The 15,458-nt window shown below is 30.9% G+C and overlaps 3 protein-coding genes, 2 long non-coding RNA genes and 2 other non-coding genes across 10 annotated transcripts; 1 reads left to right on the top strand and 6 right to left on the bottom strand.

The window, feature by feature from the left end:
* Positions 1 to 278: 278 nt before the first annotated feature.
* Positions 279 to 777, bottom strand: LOC125587419 (trichohyalin-like). Its single transcript, XM_048757868.1, has one exon. It carries the CDS (start codon positions 775 to 777, stop codon positions 406 to 408), a length of 372 nt encoding a protein of 123 aa, XP_048613825.1. The 3' UTR covers positions 279 to 405.
* On the top strand, positions 354 to 4,294 carry LOC106397124 (uncharacterized protein At1g01500-like). 4 transcript variants are annotated; one of them, XM_013837691.3, is made up of 4 exons: positions 354 to 515; positions 2,035 to 2,087; positions 2,455 to 3,182; positions 3,252 to 4,294. In XM_013837691.3, exons 3-4 carry the CDS (start codon positions 2,556 to 2,558, stop codon positions 3,459 to 3,461), a joined length of 837 nt encoding a protein of 278 aa, XP_013693145.2. In that variant the 5' UTR covers positions 354 to 515; positions 2,035 to 2,087; positions 2,455 to 2,555; the 3' UTR covers positions 3,462 to 4,294. The 4 variants fall into 4 exon arrangements, with proteins under 4 accessions (XP_013693145.2, XP_013693153.2, XP_022558743.2 ...); XM_013837699.3 differs by having other exon boundaries at positions 359 to 515; positions 2,458 to 3,182; XM_022703022.2 differs by lacking the exon at positions 2,035 to 2,087 and having other exon boundaries at positions 377 to 515.
* Positions 3,769 to 5,211, bottom strand: LOC125587423. Its single transcript, XR_007323694.1, has 2 exons — positions 5,005 to 5,211; positions 3,769 to 4,235 (listed from the first exon to the last, which is right to left on the bottom strand). It is a non-coding gene; the product is annotated as an uncharacterized LOC125587423 (long non-coding RNA).
* Positions 4,637 to 4,727, bottom strand: LOC125589612. Its single transcript, XR_007325782.1, has one exon. It is a non-coding gene; the product is annotated as a small nucleolar RNA R16 (small nucleolar RNA).
* A 6,323-nt stretch (positions 5,212 to 11,534) lies between the features above and the next one.
* LOC106353658 (probable 1-acyl-sn-glycerol-3-phosphate acyltransferase 4) lies at positions 11,535 to 12,793 on the bottom strand. The gene is made up of 2 exons (XM_048757849.1): positions 12,247 to 12,793; positions 11,535 to 12,163 (listed from the first exon to the last, which is right to left on the bottom strand). The coding sequence occupies exons 1-2, from the start codon at positions 12,702 to 12,704 to the stop codon at positions 11,587 to 11,589; spliced, it is 1,035 nt and encodes a 344-aa protein (XP_048613806.1). The 5' UTR covers positions 12,705 to 12,793; the 3' UTR covers positions 11,535 to 11,586.
* A 336-nt stretch (positions 12,794 to 13,129) lies between these two features.
* LOC111211439 lies at positions 13,130 to 14,221 on the bottom strand. Its single transcript, XR_007323685.1, has 2 exons — positions 13,710 to 14,221; positions 13,130 to 13,618 (listed from the first exon to the last, which is right to left on the bottom strand). It is a non-coding gene; the product is annotated as an uncharacterized LOC111211439 (long non-coding RNA).
* On the bottom strand, positions 13,819 to 13,909 carry LOC125589607. The gene has a single exon (XR_007325777.1). It is a non-coding gene; the product is annotated as a small nucleolar RNA R16 (small nucleolar RNA).
* Positions 14,222 to 15,458: the final 1,237 nt, after the last annotated feature.

The raw sequence follows: 15,458 nt of genomic DNA, 5'->3' as shown, positions 1-15,458 counted from the left end.
AATGATAAATACATCAAGTTCTATTAAATCTAGCTTTACCTTTTAATAATAGACAAGTTGTTACACTAGCAATATCCATTAGTTTCTTAACTTATCTATTCACCATGTGCATCTTTTTGGTATCATTCAAATATCCGAAAGTGACGTTACCATCAAATACATAAATCAAACATTAAACAAACCTACCACAACTAAAACCCCTATCAAGCATTATTTATGAAACAATTAATTTTTAGTTTATTTCAAATCGCCATAAATTATTCTCTAAAACCAAACAGTTGTTGGCAAAACTTGTTTTTATCGGATTCATGAAATTATAAATCAAAGATCTTTTTCTCATCATGGTTCTTAACTAATTTATAACTCAACAATAGTTAAACGATGAACACACACAATATTTTAAGCCTATTGATACCAGCTCTTCACCGGTGTGTTCTTCCTCCTCGACCGTCTATGTGACAGCGGTGCAACTGCCTTCACCGTCGTATCCGGCTTCTTCTCATCCTCCTCATTCTGTAAGTCTTCATGTCTCCACTTTTGCTCTTCTTCCACACTAGTGCTACGTCTAACTTTCCTCTTCTGTTTCTCTCTGTCAATAATCTCAACTTCTTCGTAGTCTTCGTCTTCTTCAGATTCTTCCTTATTTTCTTCTGAACTCTCAAGATTCTTCCTCGGCCTTCCCCTTCGTCTCCTTGTTGTCTGAGACCCCGACGGACAGGAAGTTTCTGATACCGTCACTGACGGTTCATTTGCTTTCTGAAACCTTCTCTTTCCCATCAGTTTTTTTCAACAGCATACAATTTCTTTTAACGGCTTATTTGTTTTTTAATATCTTCAAGATATTTTCTTAAATCACTTTTATCTTCAACAACAATAGTAAAATAAAAAAAAATATCTTCAAGGGCAATAATTTATCGGGCTTTTTTGTTTTTAATGTTTTACAGACAGAAACAAAACCAACAATAGTATTTAATATCAAAAGAAGATTTTATGTTTGTCCGTCGGTTATCTTTTCTTCTCTATATTATCCACCAATATTATACATAAATGTGATAGATTATTACTGGAGACAGGGTTCACGTATAATGTGCTACTTCTATTCGTATACCAGTGTCAAATACTATGAAATATCAAACTATAAAGCTTCAAAGATTGAAATTTATAATCTAGTGAAGAATATTGCAATCCTGTAACCACCGGTTGGTAGCTGCAGTTTGTGTGTTAGGTTTGAGTTCTAATAAAAAGCTTCCAATTCTATAAAGAAACCCATAAATAAATTTCACATGCTTCTACATGTAGATGTTATTCCATTCGTTGCTATATATTGCTTCTTTCTTTAACTATATACAATTACGTATGTTGCACGTACTCTGATTTTATTTCATTTTTGTACATCGTTTCTTCTTTTAGTGATGATACCTGTTTACATATATGATCATGGTTTGAATGCAATATTAATTGAAACTTGAAAGACTTATTTATCATATGAGAGTATATATATATTTTTTTTTTTGGTCAATTTTTTTTGTTTCGGTCAATCATATGAGAGTAGATTCAAACCGTCGTTTATCACAACAAAATTTATGAGTTAGGACAAGTAGAAACGGCATGACGTCCACTTTTCATCAAGAAAGTTAACCGGGGTAATAATTTTTTTAAAACGAACCATTTACCTTTTTGAAAAACCAACAAGAAAATGCGCGTCGTTTCTAATGAAAGCGACCGTGTCTCGTAAACAGAGAATAGGCTTCTGGTCCAAAAGGGATAAGGATCACGACATCACGTGATCAGAAGTCAGAAAGAGTCCATCTTCTTTCGCTCTCGTTGGATCATACCCAACAAATACAAACTCAAATCCTCCCCATCAAATATTTTCTTGATTTTTGATTATTTTCTCCTCATTATATATTTCTTTTTCGTGGTTTCACCAAATACAAATATTTTCGATAAAGACAAAACCCTTTTTCGTGTATTTTTTAAAAAAATGGTTTTATATTTTAATACTTATTTGCTGTTTTGATTTTGGAGACGCAGACAAGAAGGTTAAGAAGCACTCTTTGTGACTTCGTGGATGGAACTTCTTCTTGGTGAGCCTCCTTTCTCTTCTCCTGATTTTTCTGCGCTTTTGAGAAAAATTCCAATTTTTTTGTTTGTTTTTTATTTTTAAAAATAGTTCCTTCGCTATAGAAACATAGTTTTAAAATGTTCAAAATCTATTCTTTTCCAGACATAACATTGGCTTATATCTCTCACTGAAAGTATGTTACCTTTTTTCACCTGAGATTTGATTCTTCATTGACTATCTCTCTGTTTCTGAAAAAGCAAGTAAAGTATGAATCTTTACAATTCTTTTGAGATGATTCCTTGTAAAAGTTTCTATTTTGGGAATGAATGAATGAAAGTTATCTTTGCTCCTGAAAAAGTTATTTACTTTCCATTGATCCAAAATTTCAGCAGCAAAGCAATCCGGATCCAACACATACGTTTCTCTGATGCCAACAAGGTTTCGATCCATTAAGAAATATAGAAAGACAGTTTTGGTTCTTTCTTAAATCATGGTGGAGCCTTGCGAGACACGTAACAACAACGGTGAAGCATATCAGATGGTTAGATATCAAAACCATCACAACTCCAGGATACCATCATCATTGCTAGAATTGAGAGTGTTCTACGTCAGAATAAGCAACTTGAAGGTGGATGAATCCACACCTGAGGTCCTCACAATCACTCACATCCCTCTTGATCCTGATACACTTGTCGAGATCAACGGTGTCAGAACGAGCATCGTTTCCTCTCAGCTAAGGAGAGATCGTGTTGATAAGAACTCGGAAGCAGCTACTTTCATCAGCACAGACAACATCAGGCTATCTGGTAATGTGAAGTTGGAGGTATACGACAAAGATGAGCTTGTTTTGTCTGGAACGTTAGAGATGTCTGGTGGTGGTAGTAATAGCGTGAAGCAGCGGTGGGGAATGAACTGTGAAGCTGAGGTTACTACAGGGTATGGTTTCTTGAAGGAGTTGTCTTCTCCGTTGCCAATTGTTGAAGTATATGTCACTGGTTGCTTCTCAGGAACACCCATTATTTTGACAAAGACGCTACAGCTTGGTTCCAGAAAGAAGAAGAGTAGAAGGAGTGGATTAGATTCGATTCCGGAGTATGAGCCACGGAAAGATTTTGAGGTAAGTTTCAGTTAGAGTTCTCTCTGTTGCTGACTTCTTTGCAGTTATTTTATTTGTGTGTGTGTGTAGGTAACAGAATACGGAAGCTATAAAGAAGAATATGATGATATGTATTTGGGAAGAGAGTACGAAGATGGAGAGATGTCATGGTTCAATGCGGGTGTGAGGGTTGGTGTAGGAATTGGGCTTGGAGTATGTGTAGGACTCGGCATTGGAGTTGGACTTCTGGTTCGAACCTATCAATCAACCACCAGAAACTTCAGAGCAAGGCTTTTCTAGTTTCAACTCAAATTTGCCTCAAGCTTCTTTGTTTTCTCTAACTCCACTCAATCACCAATCTCTTTTGACTGCTATATAGCTAATACTGGTGTGTAGTAATAGACTTTCTTCAAGTGTTTTTCTCTTCTCTGTGTGCCTTCAATTTTTGAAAGATTGTTCTCTTCTTGTGTTTGTTGAGATTCAGAAAGAAACAAAGCTTATGACTGCCTATATTAGTATCTGTAAGATTTCTTGGATTGACTTAGAAGACTGTAAGAGTTACTTATAGTATGGTCCCTTTGAGATAAATATATAAACAAAACAAAGATGATTTTGGATCCAGGGGTTTAGATTTATGTATTTTTTCAGGTAATTGTACAACAAACATACATCAGTAAAAAGACCACAACAAACGTCTTCACATATACCATTCATATCCTCCACAAATGTTCACTAGTCCTCTTCGCTAACAACTGTTACAACTAACTTCATTGCACTACTGTAAAAGCTGATGCACCACAATCACCAATCTTGTCTTTCATCATCTCAGACCCTCTAGGTTTTGCTATTCAATGCTTCCTATATCTTGAGGAAATTCTTCTCCGAAGTTGTATGATCAGCTGTAGTTCTTGCTGATCATCTGATTCTAAAACACCCAACAACTCTGAAACTGATACGAACTACCACTATCAGTATCTTGAAGTCACAGGAACCGTGGCCAGACGAGAATGCACATATAGCTTTAGATCATCAAGAGAGTTGTTGTAACCATTGCATGCCTCCTCTGTGAAACTGCTGTGATGACAGATGAGTAACAAAACCGACATTGAGACAACACTTGCTTTTACCAAAAAGTTACTACTTGATTAAAAAAAAACTGGAATCAATGAAATAAAAATCAGTTAAGCGAAAGTAAGCTCAGAAAATTTGCACCAATCATATCAAAGATTGAATAATCTCATATGTCCAGACATAAATTAGAAGCAAATTCATCATCGCAAAAATCATCAAACTGCAACATAAATCACAAAAAAAAAAAAGGATAAAAAAACTCAGAGAATGCTACTAAAGTTGTAGCGGTGGCAGACAATCTACACGGCATCAATTCAGACCGCCCGTCTGCTAGTAACTCATCACTGTTTCATCCCATTACAAAAACACCCCCTATAAAACAAAACTATTTTGATAAGACATTGCTTGGCATCAGATAATAAGCGGAGATTGTTTGTCAAACACTATTATTCTGCGTTTTTTAAGCATAAATTAATCAATTCTTCATCTGCCATCTAAAATTAGACTAACTATAAAGAAAAGAAAAACTTAAATATCTAAATAGAAAAGAGAAGTTTCGGTCGATTCATTTGACGCCAAAGCAAGGAGAAAAATTACGCAATGGGTTGGTAAGATAACCGTTTCTATATCTGCACCCGTTCTTAACCTCTCTACCATTCTTTGTGATTTTTACTCACTTTGGTTAGAGAAGTGGGTAAACAGATGCATTAAAATTCACTAAACTAAAACAATAATACAAAAAAAAAAAAGATAAATAGGAAAATCAATATACTCAAAAGTGATTTAGACGAGGATGGAAGCTGCTGCTGATGAAAGTGTTAGATAGGTTGTACTTTCAAAATTGGAGTTCATCGTTATTATTTATATATGGGAGCGGAGATCCTTCTCGCCATCTAGGGTTTCCCATTTAACGGGCTTGCGGAGTTATTACAATGGGCCAGAGATAAATAATTCGGCCCGTTTTAGTTTGGTCACTAGAGCACCCTTATTAGTTAATATCTACAAATAAGACCATCATTAACGCAAGTTTTAATAACGCCTCTTAAGGCAAATTAAAAAATAATAATAATAAAAAAAAAAATATAAACTCGCCTCTTTCATAAGGCGTAGAAGGCCCGCCTCTTCATGAATAGATGATTATTCTTTGAGAGTTTTTCATGAATAAGTTGTATTTTGAAATAATTTTTTAAAAAGCTGATATTTTTGGAAAGTTTTCATTTTTTTGAGAAATTTTATAGCTTTGAATTTGTGATTTAGAAATTGTGATAACAAGAATGTTTGTGGATAGATGAGTATTCTTTCAGAGTTTTTCATCAATAGGTTGTATTTTTAAATAATTTTCATAAAATCTGCTATTTTTGAAAAGTTTTCATTTTTTTTTAGAAATATTGTAGATTTGGGTTTGTGATTTAGAAATTAGGATAGCAAGAATATTAGTGGATATATGAGTATTCTTTCAGAGTTTTTCATCAATAGGTTGTATTTTAAAATTATTTTAATAAAAAAGTGCTATTTTTCGAAAGTTTTCATTTTTTGAGAAATACTGTAGATTTGAGTTTGTGATTTAGAAATTAGGATAACAGGAATATTTGTGGATAGATGAGTATTCTTTCAAAAAAATTCATCAATATATTGTATTTTTAAATAATTTTCTTAAAAGTTGTTATTTTTGGAAAGTTTTCATTTTTTTGAGAATTTTTATAGGTTTTAGTTTGTGATTTATAAATTAGGATAACAAGAATATTAGTGGATAGATGAGTATTCTTTCAGAGTTTTTCATCAATAGGTTGTATTTTTAAATAATTTTCATAAAAGCTGCTATTTTTGGAAAGTTTTTATTTTTTTGAGAAATACTGTAGATTTGGGTTTGTGATTTAGAAATTAGGATAACAAAAATATTTGTGGATAGATGAGTATTCTTTCAGAGTTTTTCATCAATATGTTCTATTTTTAAATAATTTTCATAAAAACTGCTATTTTTGGAAAGTTTTCATATTTTTGAGCAATACTGTATATTTGTGTTTGTGATTTATAAATTAGGATAACAAAAATATTAGTGGATAGATGAGTATTCTTTCAGAGTTTTTCATCAATATGTTCTATTTTTAAATAATTTTCATAAAAACTGCAATTTTTGGAAAGTTTTCATTTTTTGAGAAATTTTATAGATTTGAGTTTGTGATTTAGAAATTAGGATAACGAGAATATTAGTGGATAGACGAGTATTCTTTCAGAGTTTTTCATCAATAGGTTGTATTTTTAAATAATTTTCATAAAAACTGCTATTTTTGGAATGTTTTCATATTTTTGAGAAATACTGTAGATTTGGGTTTGTGATTTAGAAATTAGGATAACAATAATATTTGTGGATAGATGAGTAATCTTTCAGAATTTTTCATCAATATATTGTATTTTTGAATAATTTTCTTAAAAGCTGCTATTTTTGGAAATTTTTCATTTTTTTGAGAAAATACTGTAGATTTGAGTTTGTGCTTTAGAAATTAGTTTAACAATAATATTTGTGGATAGATTAGTGCTCTTTAAGAATTTTTCATCAATATGTTGTATTTTTAAATAATTTTCTTAAAAGATGCTATTTTTGGAAATTTTTCATTTTTAGAGAAATTTTATTGATTTGAGTTTGTGATTTAGAAATTAGGATAACAAGAATATTTGTAAATAGATGAGTATTCTTTCAGAGTTTTTTATGAATAAGTTGCATTTTTAAATAATTTTCTTAAAAACTGTTATTTTTGGAAGTTTTTCATTTTTTTAAGAAATACTGTAAATTTGGGTTTGTGATTTAGAAATTAGGATAACAAGAATATTTGTGGATAGATTAGTATTCTTTCAGAATTTTTCATCAGTATATTGTATTTTAAAATAATTTTCATAAAACTGCTATTTTTGGAAAGTTTTCATATTTTTGAGAAATACTGTAGATTTGTGTTTATGATTTAGAAATTAGGATAACAAGAATATTTGTGGATAGATGAGTATTATTTCAGAATTTTTCATCAATGTAGGGGAAATTACATGTTTACCACTTTCATGGTACCACTTTTCATGGTACCACTTTTCATTTTTACCACCACTAGTGAGACATTTTCAAAAATACCTTCTTCATTAAGTGGCAAAAGACTCTTATATCCTTGTTATTTATATATATAATAAATTATTATTTAAATAAAAATAAAAAAATAAAAAAAAAATAAAAAAAATAAAAAAAAAATTTATGTTTTCGAATTATACTTTTTCAAATTCGAACTTTTTTATAAAAAAAAATTTTGAATTTTTTTTTCAATTTTTTTTTTCAAATTTCTTTTTGAAAAACGAAAATTATGTTTGAAACTATTTTTAAAAATTTTTTATATATTTTTTAAGTATTTATATCTTTATTAGAATCATAAATTTCACACTCCAAAAACCATACCCCACCCCTCAACTCTAAACACTAAGTCTAGATTAGTTAACCCTAAGGGTATAATTGTATTTTACCCTTCATTAAAAGTGAGGGTAAAAGTGGTTAGTGTAAACATGAAAATTGGTACTATGAATGTGGTATTTGTGGCAATTTCCCATCAATGTATTGTGTTTTTTAAAAAAATTTCTTAAAAGCTCCTATTTTTGGAAAGTTTTCTTTTTTTTAGAAATACTGTAGATTTGGGTTTGTGATTTAGAAATTCGGATAACTAGAATATTTGTGGATCGATTAGTATTCTTTCAGAATTTTTCATCAATATATTGTATTTTAAAATAATTTTCTTAAAAGCTGTTATTTTTGGAAAGTTTTCATTTTTTTGAGAATTTTTATAGATTTGAGTTTGTGATTTATAAATTAGGATAACAAGAATATTAGTGGATAGATGAGTTTTCTTTCGGAGTTTTTTATCAATAGGTTCTATTTTTATATAATTTTCATAAAAATTGCTATTTTTGGAAGGTTTTTATTTTTTTGAGAAATACTGTAGATTTGGGTTTGTGATTTAGAAATTAGGATAACAAGAATATTTGTAGATAGATGAGTATTATTTCAGAGTTTTTCATCAATATATTGTATTTTTAAATAATTTTCATAAAAACTCCTATTTTTGGAAAGTTTTCATTTTTTTTGAGAAATACTGTAGATTTTGGTTTGTGATTTAGAAATTAGGATAACAAGAATATTAGTGGATAGATGAGTATTATTTCAGAATTTTTCATCAATAGGTTGTATTTTTAAATAATTTTCATATAAACTCGTATCTTTGGAAAGTTTTCATATTTTTGAGAAATACTGTAGATTTGTGTTTGTGATTTATAAATTAGGATAACAAGAATATTAGTGGATAGATGAGTATTCTTTCAGAGTTTTTCATCAATATGTTTTATTTTTAAATAATTTCATAAAAACTGCTATTTTTGGAAAGTTTTCATATTTTTGAGAAATACTGTATATTTGTGTTTGTGATTTATAAATTAGGATAACAAGAATATTAGTGGATAGATGAGTATTCTTTCAGAGTTTTTCATCAATATGTTCTATTTTTAAATAATTTTCATAAAAATTGCTATTTTTGGAAGGTTTTTATTTTTTTGAGAAATACTGTTGATTTGGGTTTGTGATTTAGAAATTAGGATAACCAAAAATATTTGTGGATAGATGAGTATTCTTTCAAAGTTTTTCATCAATAGCTTGTATTTTTAAATAATTTTCATAAAAATTGCTATTTTTGGAAAGTTTTCATATTTTTGAGAAATACTGTAGATTTGTGTTTGTGATTTAGAAATTAAGATAACAAGAATATTTGTGGATAGATGAGTATTCTTTCAGAATTTTTCATCAATAGAATGTATTTCTTAATAATTTTCATAAAAACTGCTATTTTTGGAAAGCTTTCATATTTTTGAGAAATAATGTAGATTTGTGTTTGTGATTTATAAATTAGGATAACAAGAATATTAATGGATAGATGAGTATTCTTTCAGAGTTTTTCATCAATATGTTCTATTTTTAAATAATTTTCATAAAAATTGCTATTTTTGGAAGGTTTTCATTTTTTTGAGAAATTCTGTAGATTTTGGTTTGTGATTTAGAAATTAAAATAACAAGAATATTAGTGGATAGATGAGTATTCTTTCAGAATTTTTCATCAATAGGTTGTATTTTTAAATAATTTTCATAAAAACTGCTATTTTTGGAAAGCTTTCATATTTTTTAGAAATACTGTAGATTTTGGTTTGTGATTTAGAAATTAGGATAACAAGAATATTAGTGGATATATGAGTATTTTTTCAGAATTTTTCATCAATAAGTTGTATTTTTAAATAATTTTCATAAAAACTGTTAGTTTTGGAAAGTTTTCATATTTTTGAGAAATACTGTAGATTTGTGTTTGTGATTTAAAAATTAAGATAACAAGAATATTTTTGGATAGATGAGTATTCTTTCAGAATTTTTCATCAATAGGTTGTATTTTAAATAATTTTCATAAAAACTGCTATTTTTGGAAAGTTTTCATATTTTTGAGAAATGCTGTAGATTTTGGTTTGTGATTTAGAAATTAGGATAACAAGAATATTAGTGGATAGATGAATATTATTTCAGAATTTTTCATCAATATATTGTATTTTTAAATAATTTTCATAAAAACTGTTATTTTTGGAAATTTTTCATTTTTTTGAGAAATACTGTAGATTTGGGTTTGTGATTTAAAAATTAGTATAACAAGAATATTTGTGGATAGATGAGTATTCTTTCAGAACTTTTTATCAATATATTGTATTCTTAATAATTTTCTTTAAAGTTGCTATTTTTGGAAAGTTTTCATTTTTTGAGAATTTTTATAGATTTGAGTTTGTGATCTAGAAATTAGGATAACAAAAATATTTGTGGATAAATGAGTATTCTTTGAGAGTTTTTCATCAATAGGTTATATTTTTAAATAATTTTCATAAAAACTGTTATTTTTGGAAAGTTTTCATTTTTTTGAGAAATACTGTAGATTTTGTTTTGTGATTTAGAAATTAGGATAACAAGAATATTAGTGGATAGATGAGTATTTTTCAGGTTTTTTCATCAATAGGTTGTATTTTTAAATAATTTTCATAAAAACTGCTATTTTTGGAAAGTTTTCATATTTTTGAGAAATAATGTAGATTTGTGTTTGTGATTTATAAATTAGGATAAAAAGAATATTAGTGGATAGATGAGTATTCTTTCAGAGTTTTTTATCAATATGTTCTATTTTTAAATAATTTTCATAAAAATTGCTATTTTTGGAAGGTTTTTATTTTTTTGAGAAATACTGTAGATTTGGGTTTGTGATTTAGAAATTAGGATAACAAAAATATTTGTGGATATATGAGTATTATTTCAGAATTTTTCATCAATATATTGTATTTTTAAATAATTTTCATAAAAACTTCTATTTTTGGAAGGTTTTCATTTTTTTGAGAAATACTGTAGATTTGGGTTTGGATTTATAAATTAGAATAACAAGAATATTAGTGGATAGATGAGTTTTATTTCAGATTTTTTCATCAAAAGGTTATATTTTTAAATAATTTTCATAAAAACTGCTATTTTTGGAAAGTTTTCATTTTTTTGAGAAATATTGTAGATTTTGGTTTGTGATTTAGAGATTAAGATAACAAGAATATTAGTGGATAGATGAGTAATCTTTCAGAATTTTTCCTCAATATGTGGTATTTTTAAATAATTTTCATAAAAACTGCTATTTTTGGAAAGTTTTCATTTTTTTGAGAAATACTGTAGATTTGTGTTTGTGATTTAGAAATTAAGATAACAAGAATATTAGTGGATAGATGAGCATATTTTCAGAATTTTTCATCAATAGGTTGTATTTTTAAATAATTTTCATAAAAACTGATATTTTTGGAAAGTTTTCTTATTTTTGAGAAATACTGTAGATTTGTGTTTGTAATTTAGAAATTAGGATAACAAAAATATTTGTGGATAGATGAATATTCTTTCAGAATTTTTTATCAATATATTGTATTTATAATAATTTTCTTAAAAGCTGCTAATTTTGGAAAGTTTTCATTTTTTGAGAACTTTTATAGATTTGAGTTTGTGATGTAGAAATTAGGATAACAAAAATATTTGTGGATAGATGAGTATTTTTTTCAGAATTTTTCATCAATAGATTGTTTTTTTAAATTATTTTCATAAAAATTGCTATTTTTGGAAGGTTTTTATAGATTTGAGAAATACTGTAGATTTGGGTTTATGATTTAGAAATTAGAGAATATTTTTGGATAGATGAGTATTATTTCAGAATTTTTCATCAATATATTGTATCTTTTGATCCTGTATATTCTTGTCTGAAAAAAAAATGTATGTACAACAGAGTTAATGGGTTTTTGATTCTTTACAAGAACCTCCTTTACAAGAGCCAACAGATGGTGAGGGCCGGAACTTGTAGTAAATAGCAAAAGACAAATATGTGAAGCTTAGACCAACATATACTTTGAAACAGCTATGTGAATACAAGGTCAGATAAAGAAACAGTACCGTCAAAGATACTATCACTCCAAATGTTGCAATGCACTTGAGAATAGATAGTTCTTCTTCTGGTCTTTGATTTGGGAACTGCCCTTGAGCATTGAAATCAGATAGCAGCCTGTCCTTGGACTTAAACGAATCCATTAACCAAGCAGAAGACTCTGCCTCGCTTGCTGGAATCTCCTTTGCTAGAACTCGCTTTACGTGGATGTGAACTTCTGAAGGATCAGTACCGAATACATTGTCCATGAAAGATGGGCAGCGAGGCTTGTATGCGATGGTCAAATCGTATACTGCGTCCAAAGAGTTATGTAGAGCTTCTAAGCAAACGCTAAAGCCTCTTGTCTTCGGTAAAAGTACGTTTGATAGCGTTGGAAGACCAGCTTCGGCTGCAAACTTTTGGCTTCTCTTGCATTTCTCTTCACTGCATATCCAACAACAAAGGTTTACACACACGTCACAGAACTCGTATGTAATTAAAGTCAGAGAGGGAAACATGTAGTATACGTGAAGTCAGTTCCTTCAGGGAAGAGAGCTAGCCACAAGGGCTCACGAGGGTCTTTAAACGTTGAAAGCATTTGAAGCATAACAGGCTCGTCCACCTCACGCTTCCTCTCAACTGGTATGAACTCAAGAACATGAAACCCCCAGCCGAAGATAGGCAGCCTCATCAAGCTGCTCTTGAGGACGTACTTGATGTAACCAAGACAGCCTTTCCTCAATGCGATGTTCCAAAGATACATCCAGTCCACCTCTGTCCTGTGGTTTGCTATTAGCAAAACACGTTTCTCTACGGGAAGGGTGTCTCCGGAGAAAATTACTGTTGTTCCGTTGACTTTTTCGAAGAGGTAAGGCCATAGAGCTAGCCAGTGACCAAAGATGAAGGATATAGATTTTCTAGATTGGTGGACGCTGAGAAGGCGTAGAGCTAGAGCAAAAGGTGGTGCGAAGTAGATGAGGAACATGAAGGCAGTAGAGAGGAAGATGAGTAAGATGATGAGACCCCTCAGAGTCCTAAGTGGAGTCAAGTGGCGGTTCTTTAAGTTATCAGAGTCTCCTGATTATCCAGAACAGATCATGGATAGTTCGGTGTTCACCTCATCATCAAGACTGTACAATCTCCGTGCTCGATAAAACCAGCAATCAAGTCAAAACATTCATCAGATGATGTAATGTCTAAGGATAGTTTCAACAACCACTGGACCAAACCTGTAATTTGTATGCTACTTCATAATCTTTTTATTGCAAAACTTAGCAGTAGCCAGTAGAGGCGTTTAATCCAGAACCTCATTCTGTGTTTTTTTGAATAAAATGAGGTTTTAAGCCCCGAAACCTCAATATGTAATATTAATTTCGCCATAAACGTCATTCATGTGAGTTCTAAGCTTAGTTGAGTTAAAAACATTAAATTTCAAACGTCATTCTTGCATATTTATCATCAAATGGATTGAGCATAAACAGATAACCACATAAAATTGAAAAATCTAATTTCATCTGAATACATCAAAACTCTAGAAGAATGCATATACACTCTCATCAAATTAGCTTTCATCAAGCTGAGAGAGTGAAATTGAAATTCACAAATACTAATGGGATGTATCAGGCGTGCTTGAAGAGCTTCATGCTTAGCCAATGAAAGTAGACGGCAACCGTTATAACAGGTATAGTCAAGGGGACCAAGAAGCAGTAGTAGTACCTATCCTTCTTCAGACCTTGGTTTAAGGGATTTTGAGAGAGCGGTAGCAAAGTTGAAGCGATGACTGCAAAGACGAATCCGAAGAAGGATACGGAACCAATTATCACGAAGAAGTATCCCCAGAATAATTCTCCCGTCGTCGTCGTTGTTCGCAGAAGCTTCATCGGAAGATCTGAGTAATACCTTGTGATTCAGATGTAATCAGTGACACAAAAACGTGTTTTCAGTTTGGATCCGAATTATTATTATTTCTTTAAAAAAAAAAATATTATACCAAAACTAAACCGGTGGCATCAATTCAGACCGCCCGTCTGCTAGTATCTCATCACTGTTTCTTCCCATTACAAAACAAAACTATTTAAAATTCTAATTTTGATAAAGACATTGGCATCAGATAATAAGCGGAGATTGTTTGTCAAACACTATTATTCTGCGTTTTTTAAGCATAAATTAATCAATTCTTCATCTGCCATCTAAAATTACGCTAATTTAAATAAAAAAATCTCTAAATTAAAAGGAGAAGTTTCGGTCGATTCATTTGACGCCAAAGCAAAGAGAAAAATTACGCAATGGGTTGGTAAGATAACCGTTTCGATCTCCGCATCCGTTCTTAACCTCTCTACCATTCTTCGTGATTTTACTCACTTTGGTTAGAAAAGTGGGTAAACAGATGCATTAAGATTCACTAAAAAAACTCGAACAATAATACAAAAAATATAAATTGGAAAATCAATCAATATTCAAGAACAAAAAACATAAACAAATCAATACACACAAAGGCGCCGAAAGAACCTGCTGCTGGTGAGTGGTGATGAAAGTGCTTGTACTTTCAAAACTGGAGTTCATCGTTATTATTTATATAGCGAGATCCTTCTCGCCATCTAGGGGTTCCCTTTTAACCGGGTTATTATAATGGGCCAGAGATCAATAATACGGCCCGTTTTAGTTTGGTCATTAGGGTACTTAACTTTTTTTTTTTTTAACATCTTAACTTTATTAATTTCAAATCAATGTAACATATTACATGAAACATAAGATACATCAAACATGTTAAAAAGAACATTTAACAGAGACAGCAGTAACACGATGCTTCCTAACGCATTCGTAGGATAGGCTGATTCGCTAGCTTTCTTCCACTTCGTTCTTGGTCTTATAAGATCTTTCTTTTGGCTCTCAATTCTTGTGAGTAAATGCCTTTCTTCTTTAAAAAGATCATTGGATACGATCCATCTGTTACATCGCAATCCGTCCCTAACACTCCCGCTGCAGGAGATAACATGTTTAATTATACCTGTCCATGGCGTTGATATTCTTTTGCTTTGGGACCAATAAAGCAATAACTTCAAACCGTTTTGTTGTTGAGATATCTTCAGACTCCATGCTTTAAATCGTACACTTCCCCATTCACTCCTCTGTATTTTATTCTTAATCATCAACACCACTGAATCTTGAAGGAAAGCTTTTAGAATAAACAAGATGAGTAGCAATTGTCTGTACGACATGAACCACCAAAAGTATAACCCAATGATTATACACCACGTTTCCAACTCTTCATGTATGAGACGCATCCATCTCTTGAAATCTCCTGGCCATGGAGGGATTTTTTGTCGATTCCTTATCTGCACAAGGCAAGATCCTTGAATGATTATATCAACTTGCAACATGTGCAAGTAAAGGCCATCGATACAGTAACTCCATAAGACTAGGAATTCCAACACCGGAGAATGATACTCCCGTAGGGAGAAGAGACGCACACCCAACGCTCGACGAAAACGCATAAGCAATGATATATCTCCGAACAATATCATAGGTGATATTCGCTGCTGGTTAAATCCGGGTGATCGCAAGTGGTGGGGTGACAACAAAACGCGATTTGGTTTTCTCCAAATCGAAAAATTTGATGTCCAATTCATCATGAATTGGTTAGATTACTAAAGTAACAATAACTAAAAGAAAAAACAGGAAACTCCGACGGCCGAAGCCGCCGGAAACGTGGATCTCCGGTGAAGAAACGAGTTTGGTG

Source organism: Brassica napus, chromosome A2 (genome assembly GCF_020379485.1).
Source record: "Brassica napus cultivar Da-Ae chromosome A2, Da-Ae, whole genome shotgun sequence".
NCBI classification, from domain to species: domain Eukaryota; kingdom Viridiplantae; phylum Streptophyta; class Magnoliopsida; order Brassicales; family Brassicaceae; genus Brassica; species Brassica napus.
This window is presented reverse-complemented; position numbering and strand designations above follow the sequence as displayed.

Excerpts from the sequence above, each read along its gene's own strand:
- LOC125587419 (XM_048757868.1), bottom strand. The coding sequence starts at position 777 with ATGGGAAAGAGAAGGTTTCAGAAAGCAAATGAACCGTCAGTGACGGTA.
- LOC106397124 (XM_013837691.3), top strand. The coding sequence starts at position 2,556 with ATGGTGGAGCCTTGCGAGACACGTAACAACAACGGTGAAGCATATCAG. Across the intron at positions 3,183-3,251 it reads AGCCACGGAAAGATTTTGAG|GTAACAGAATACGGAAGCTA; the intron begins GTAAGTTTCAGT and ends GTGTGTGTGTAG.
- LOC106353658 (XM_048757849.1), bottom strand. The coding sequence starts at position 12,704 with ATGTTCCTCATCTACTTCGCACCACCTTTTGCTCTAGCTCTACGCCTT. Across the intron at positions 12,164-12,246 it reads CCTGAAGGAACTGACTTCAC|TGAAGAGAAATGCAAGAGAA; the intron begins GTATACTACATG and ends TTGGATATGCAG.